We start from the raw sequence: 7,837 nt of genomic DNA, 5'->3' as shown, positions 1-7,837 counted from the left end.
TAGGGAAGTTGTTTCCATTAGCAGGGGAGACTAGGACCCGGGGGCACAGCCTTCGAATAAAAGGGAGTCACTTTAGAACAGAGATGAGGAGAAATTTCTTCAGCCAGAGAGTGGTGGGTCTGTGGAATTCATTGCCACAGAGGGCGGTGGAGGCCGGAACGTTGAGTGTCTTTAAGACAGAAGTTGATAAATTCTTGATTTCTCGAGGAATTAAGGGCTATGGAGAGAGAGCGGGTAAATGGAGTTGAAATAAGCCATGATTGAATGGTGGAGTGGACTCGATGGGCCGAATGGCCTTACTTCCGCTCCTATGTCTTATGGTCTTATGGTCTTATGGTGCTTCTTCGCTGTCGGTCAGTTAGTTGTGAATCTGTTTTGTGGGTGATTGAGAAATGGAGCATTGTTGATGGCTGTCATTTTGAGGGTAAGGGAGTGGGGAGTGTCTGAATGCAGGAATGTAATTGTGGGGATTGTGATCGATCAGTGGGGTTGACTGGGGCGTGATGGATGTGGATTTGATTTGTGTGGCTCTGATCAATGGATCTTTATTAATTGCAGTTTGATTGAAGGATATTTGTTCAGCAAAGATGGCCTTGTTGCCGGGAACTTCTCCAATAACAGAATGTCGCAAACCGTTTGTTCCGTCATTTGCGCAAAGAACCAATCAGCGCTGAGCATCATACAGTTTTCTTTATTATGGTTTCCCTGAGCAACTGTTATGTTTTGTTCTCAAGGACCAATCAGAGCACGGTTCGGTTGATTAAAATGCTCCAAGGAGCGCGGTATAAATAGCGGCAACGTAAACACACGGCACATTCTCAGGAGCAGGAGGAGATCATGGTGAGTGACTGCAGCAGAAGCTCATGGAGCTTTATTGTGCACAATTTGCCACACTACCAGTAGGATGTGGAAGCTGTGGAGGGGGTCCAGAGGAGGTTTACAAGGATGTTGCCTGGTCTGGAGAGTGTTAGCTATGTGGAGAGGCTGAATAGATTCAGACTGTTTTCATTAGAAAGATGGAGGTTGAGGGGTGACCTGATAGAGGTCTGCAAGATTTTGAGGGGTATGGATAGAGTGGGCAAGCACTCTTTCCCAGGGTGGAGGGATCAGTAACCAGGGTGCATAAGTTTAAGGTTCCTGGGGCAAAGTTTAGAGGAGATGTGTGAGGCAGGTTTTTTTTACGTAGAATGTGGTGAGTGCCTGGAACACGTTGCCAGGGGAGGTTGTGGAAGCAGATACATTAACGATGTTAAAAGGCATCTTGATAAATACATGGATAGGATGGGTATAGAGGGATGCGGCACAAGGAAGTGCTGAGGATTTTGGCCAAGGTTGGTATTATTACTGTACAGCTTGGAGGGCCGAAGGCCTGTTCCTGTGCTGTATTGTTCTTTGTTCTTTGTTCAAAGGAATCCACACGAAAGGCAAGATGCACAATATGAGAGTGAGAAGTTACTGAGATGGTGGATACGTCAGTGGAATGGGAATTCATTTGAAAAGGGAAATCAGCTGGGAGAAAGGGGAAATGCACAGGAGGAGTAGCAATGGGAGGTAAATAGAAATCTTAACTGAGTCGGAGAGAGGTAACCCGCAAGACAAGGAAACAACATCATGACGGACATCCAAATGTGGCAGCGGGAATATGGAGGAAGACATTCATCCATAGAGAAAACAAGGCTCCACAGTAAATGGACATGCAAGAGGAAAATAAATCCACAGGGGAAGACTCTTTCCACAGAGGAGAGACGAGGACAATCTGCGGAAGTTATGGAGTGATCGACAATGAAACAAGGCTTTAATTGAGGGAGGAATAAAACCCTGCAGAAAGTGGAGGGGCTAATCAGGGACCGCTGCAATGCAGGGAATCCGTACTGTGTTCTTTTTAACATTTTATTCTATTTTATCCATTTCCAGAATGTGGGCATCACCAGCATTTATTGCCCTACTCTAGTGGCCTTTCAGAAGGTGGTGAGTTGCCTTCTTGAACTGCTGCAGTGCTTGAGGTGTATGCTAGGCAGGGTCTGGGTTTGCTGTTGTCATTTTTGGGGCCTGGTTCAATGCCAGGTGGCCCATCCAGTTTCATTCCTTTTTGGTCTTTTTGTAACTTTCTGGGCCATTTAAGAGGGCATTAAGAGGCAACCATATTGCTGTGGGTCTGGAGTCAAATGTAGGCCCGACCAGGTAAGAATGGCAGATTTCCTTCCCTGAAAGACATTAGTGAACCAGATGGGTTTTTACGACAATCGACAATGCTTTCATGGTCATCATTGGGCTTTTAATTACAGTTATTGTTTTGAGTTGAAATTCCATCACCTGCCATGGTGGCATTCGAACCCAGGTCCCCAGATTATTATGCTGGGTCTCTGGATTACTAGTCCAGTGACAATAAAGTACGCCACCATCTCACCTCGCACACACCTCTCTACTTCCAGCTATATTGACTTTATAAAGCATTGTGCTGAAAAAATATTTGCATCTTTTTTCTCCTCTCTTTAGCGTGAGTGTCTTTCAATCCACCTTGGCCAGGCGGGAGTGCAGCTTGGTAATGCTTGCTGGGAGTTGTATTGTCTGGAGCATGGAATCCAGCCCGATGGGCAGATGCCCAGTGACAAGACCATCGGAGGTGGTGACGACTCCTTCAACACCTTCTTCAGTGAGACAGGAGCGGGGAAACACATCCCACGAGCTGTGTTTGTAGATCTGGAGCCCACCGTGATTGGTAAGGTGATAGTTTTTTGGTCCTTCAGTCAGCCAGTTTTGTTTCAAAACTCAGTGAAATACAGTCTGTAGGCATCAAATGTGCTGGAAAGGTCTGTGTCCCTGTTTCTTCATTTCTGTTCCCTGTCCACAGATGAGGTCCGCACCGGCACCTACCGCCAGCTCTTTCACCCAGAGCAGCTCATCACAGGCAAGGAGGATGCGGCGAATAACTATGCACGGGGCCACTGCTCCATCGGAAAGGAAATTGTGGATCTGGTCTTGGATCGCATACGGAAAGTGGTACGTTGTGTAACAGGGACATTGGCAACTCCCAGCTGCACAGAATACCCATATCATCATTTACCACTCTCACATTTCACCATCATGCTGTCCCAATGCCTTGGTGTAAATGAAATCTTATTCATGTCCATGTGTACAAATCCCACTCAGTCTCTCCTCTATCTCATGTTGATTTCACTCCAATATTCCCCTGATCACAATAGGCAGCTGGGACATGGCACCCAAGGCTAAACCTTACTCTCAACATCACTGCTTTTCCACCCTGAGATTGACTCTCCCTCCCCCTCACAGTAAATATTCTCTCCCGTCAGATTCCAATCATCCATCTCACCACCTCTTGCTTGCCCTTTGCCAACGGTTGATGACTGTTCTTTGATACTGGTTGTAATTCCTTGCTCCATTTTAATCTTTTCTCCTTTGTTTACCCACAGGCTGATCAATGCACCGGACTCCAGGGTTTCCTCATCTTCCACAGTTTTGGGGGTGGCACGGGCTCGGGTTTTACTTCCCTCCTGATGGAGAGACTCTCCGTTGACTACGGCAAGAAATCCAAACTGGAGTTTTCCATTTACCCTGCTCCCCAGATTGCCACTGCGGTGGTCGAGCCATATAATGCTGTGCTCGTCACCCACTGCACCCTCGAGCACTCTGACTGCGCCTTCATGGTGGACAATGAGGCCATTTATGATGTCTGCCGACGTAACCTTGACATCGAGAGACCAACTTACACAAACCTCAACCGTCTCATGGCACAGATAGTGTCATCCATCACGGCCTCACTCCGGTTTGACGGTGCCCTCAATGTGGACCTGACTGAGTTTCAAACCAACCTGGTCCCCTATCCCCGCATTCACTTTCCATTGTTAACCTACGCGCCCCTTATATCAGCTGAGAAAGCTTACCACGAGCAACTCTCGGTGTCGGAGATCACCAACTCTTGCTTTGAACCAGCCAACCAGATGGTGAAGTGTGACCCCCGCCAGGGCAAGTACATGGCGTGCTGCATGCTGTACCGAGGAGACGTGGTGCCAAAGGATGTCAACGCCGCCATCGCCACCATCAAGACCAAACGCTCAATCTCGTTTGTTGACTGGTGCCCGACTGGATTCAAGGTGAGTGTGGTCTTTGTAATCAACACATGCGGCTTTTGTGAAACATTGGATTGTTCCAATCTCGCCTCACGTGCACACAGGACATCTTTTCCATCCGGGCCAAAAGCTGAATTTTCATTCTGGAACAGAAAGTAACAAATGTTCCCTAATTCTGGTTCAAACAGGAGCTCCCACTGAGGCTTTCAGTTGAAGTCTCTCAGTTTCAATCTTCGATTGTAGCTGGGAATGTACCACGAGAATGTTCCCTTAAAATAAGAAGAATGAGAATCAAAGCCACATTGGAAAAGATGTGATAAAGAATTTAATTATCTCCTGAATGCAGCCTCACAAAATCTTCCATCAGAAACTAAGCTTGACACCTAGATTGAAAGTCCAACCAACAACCAGAGCTGGCTTCTGGTACATTTACAGGCGCAATACAGTTCCTAAATTTAATGTTTATGCAATTCCATGGCAACCAACAGATCTGATTTTGAAGTTCTAACATCTTTTCCTTTCCCTCTGTAGGTTGGCATCAACTACCAGCCTCCAACAGTGGTGCCAGGGGGTGACCTGGCAAAGGTACAACGGGCCCTCTGTATGCTGAGCAACACCACCGCCATTGCCTTGGCTTGGACCCGACTGAACCTCAAATTCGATAAGATGTACGCCAAGCGGGCCTTTGTCCACTGGTATGTGGGGGAGGGGCTGGAGGAAGGAGAGTTCCAGGATGCACGTGAGGACATGGCGTCACTCGAGAAGGATTATGAAGAAGTGGCCGTCGATTCTTCCTCACTGGACAGAAAGGCAGAGGAGGAAGAATAATATTTATTAATACAGATTGTAAAAGATTATAACTTTATTTCACATTTATTTGATGGTCTTTATTTAAGTCAATAAATTTATTTTTAAATGGTTTTGTGTGTGAATGTCAATTTAGTAGCCAATAAGATTGAACAGGATCCATGGACCCTGAAAGTGGGTAAATCAAACTCGCCGGGATCACAGTCTAGATATCACAGAACATTTCAATTCTTAATTTCTAAAACAATGATCATGGTCTCTCTGATTGATATTGGTTTAATAGGTAATAGCCTGATTAATTTGGCTCTCATGGAGGGGGATCTTCTAAATGGAGATTTGATAGATTGGAGATGAGTTACAGAGGGAAACCAGAGAATTATCCACCAATTGGATAAAGACCCTCACAGATTAATAGACTGCTAGCTAAAGTTTAGATTGATGGAACTGGAGGACATGGGTAAGCACCACTTAAAACTGTACCACAGAATGTAAAACTGTCTACCCAGTTCTCTTAAAGCTGGACTGTTTAAATATGATATATCGTTTAAATCTGGCCTATGCAGATTAAAGTTGGCCAGTACAATTTAAAGCTGGCCTTACAGTTTAAATCTGACCTGTACTATTGAAAGCTAGCATACCCCATTTAAAGTTGGCCTACCCAATTTAAGTAATCTTGCCCTATTTCAACACTACTTAAACTGAGCATTTGCTATTTAATGCTACCCTGCATCATTTAATTCAAGCCCACCTTACGTAAAGATATCTGACCTGCACTAACTAAAGCTAGTCAGAACTATTTAACCAAAGCTTGCAGTAGTCAAAAGAGGACATTACCACCTGCAATAGGACTGAAGACTTGTGCTCCAGAATTTGCCACACCCCTACCAAGCTTTTCCAGCACAGCACAGAAGACACAGCCAGATGCAGACACATCAAAGAGTGAGTTTGGGAGCTGGGAATTTGAAGCTAGGTAGGAATTTGAGGCTGCGTCGGAGGAGGTGCTTTTTATCCCTTGATTTGTCACACTCAAATTTCTAGTGAGTGTCCATGCCCTGCTGCAGGTGACTACAAGGGAGATCGCTAATTGGTGACTAACAGGTAAGCCCTTCATATTGAGAGCAGAGCTGAACAGGAGAAATCCGGACTCCAGTCAGAGAAGGTGAGTGGTTCTCTAGAAATCAGGTGAATCGTGCCCTGAACCCGTTCATTCCTAGGCTCACCGGAGTAGATTCTGACCTACATTTTGTAAGGTAAGAGTTTTGTTTTGTGATTTTTTTTCTTCTCACACTTACTGGAGGGTAGCAAGCCAACAGGTAAGTGATTGGCTCATGACTGGTAAGTAGTTTTTCCTTTCATTTTTATCTTTTTCTCTTGGCATTGTAGTTGTTTTGTCAGTTAACTTAAGGGTTTAGACATGGCAGGAGATTCCAGACCCGTGTCATGCTCCTCTTGTGCGATATGAGAGTTCAGGGACGTGCCCACTGTCTCTGGCACCTTCACGTGCAACAAGTGTATCCAGGTGCAACTCCTGTTAGACCGCTTGACGGCTCTGGAGCTGCGGATCGACTCACTTTGGAGCATCCACGATGCTGAGGAAGTCGTGAACAGCACATTAAATGATTGGTCACACCACAGATAAAGCGTACTGAGGGAGATAGCAAATGGGTTATCACCAGACAGAGGAAGAGTAGGAAGGCAGTGCAGGGGTCTCCTGCGGTCATCTCCCTCCAAAACAGATATACCACTTTGTATACTGTTGGGGGAGATGGCTCGCCATGGGAAGGCAACTGTAGCCAGGTTCATGGCACCGTGGCTGGCGCTGCAGCGCAGGAGGGCAGGAAAAAGAATGGTAGAGCTATAGAGATAGGGGATTCATAGATACATTGGAGATAAGAGCAGGAGGAGGCCTTTTGGCCCTTCGAGCCTGCTCCACCATTCATCACGATCATGGCTGATCATCCAACTCAATAGGCTGATCCTGCTTTCTCCCCAAAGCCTTTGATTCCATTTGCCCCAAGTGCTATATCTCGCTGCCTCTTGAACATATTCAATGTTTTAGCATCAACTACTTCCACAGGCTCACCACTCTTTAGGTGAATAAATATTTCCTCATCTCTGTCCAAAATGGTTTACCCTGAATCCTCAGACTGTGACCCCTGGTTCTGGACACAACCACCATTGGGAACATCTTCCCTGCATCTAGTCCATTTAGAATTGTATCAGTCTCTATGAGATCCCCCGTCATTCTTCTGAACTCCAGCGAAAACAATCCTAACCTAGTCAATCTCTCCTCATATGACAGTCCCGCCATCCCTGGAATCAGTCTGGTAAACCTTCGCTGTACTCGCCCGACAGCAAGCACATCCTTCTTCAGAAAAGGAGACCAAAACTGCACACAATATTCTAGGTGTGGCCCTGTATAATTGCAGCAGCACATCCCTGCTTCTGTACTCAAAACCTCTCGCAATGAAGGCCAACACACCATTAGCCTTCTTTACCACCTGCTGCACCTGCATACATACCTTCAGTGACTGGTGCACAAGGACACCCAGGTCCCGCTGCACACTCCCCTCTCCCAATTTACAACCATTCAAGTAGTAATCTGCCTTCCTGTTTTTGCTTCCAAAGTGAATACCTTCATGCTATCCAAATTATACTGCATTTTCCATTGATTTTCCCACTCGCCCGACCTGTACAGATCTTGCTGTAGGATCCCTGCATCCTCATCACAGTTCACCCTCCCACCCAACTTGGTATCATCTGCAAACTTTGAGATGATACATTTTGTTCCCTCAAGCAAATAATTAATATAGATTATGAATAGCTGGGGTCCCAGCACCGATCCCTGTGGTACCCCACTAGTTACTGCCTGCCAATTTGAAAAGGACCCATTAATTCCTACACTTTAGTTCCTCTCTGCCAACCAGTTTTCTATCCACCTC

General features: G+C 46.0%; 1 protein-coding gene across 1 annotated transcript; it reads left to right on the top strand.

Moving 5' to 3' along the window:
• Positions 1–801: 801 nt before the first annotated feature.
• LOC140399008 (tubulin alpha chain-like) lies at positions 802–5,008 on the top strand. Its single transcript, XM_072488056.1, has 5 exons — positions 802–840; positions 2,497–2,719; positions 2,852–3,000; positions 3,432–4,112; positions 4,620–5,008. The coding sequence occupies exons 1-5, from the start codon at positions 838–840 to the stop codon at positions 4,914–4,916; spliced, it is 1,353 nt and encodes a 450-aa protein (XP_072344157.1). The 5' UTR covers positions 802–837; the 3' UTR covers positions 4,917–5,008.
• Positions 5,009–7,837: the final 2,829 nt, after the last annotated feature.

This window comes from Scyliorhinus torazame, chromosome 22 (assembly GCF_047496885.1).
Source record: "Scyliorhinus torazame isolate Kashiwa2021f chromosome 22, sScyTor2.1, whole genome shotgun sequence".
NCBI lineage: Eukaryota > Metazoa > Chordata > Chondrichthyes > Carcharhiniformes > Scyliorhinidae > Scyliorhinus > Scyliorhinus torazame.
The sequence above is the reverse complement of the archived record's forward strand: the minus strand, read 5'-3'. Positions and strand labels throughout refer to the sequence as shown.

Excerpts from the sequence above, each read along its gene's own strand:
- LOC140399008 (XM_072488056.1), top strand. Across the intron at positions 3,001-3,431 it reads TGGATCGCATACGGAAAGTG|GCTGATCAATGCACCGGACT; the intron begins GTACGTTGTGTA and ends GTTTACCCACAG. Across the intron at positions 4,113-4,619 it reads GGTGCCCGACTGGATTCAAG|GTTGGCATCAACTACCAGCC; the intron begins GTGAGTGTGGTC and ends TTCCCTCTGTAG.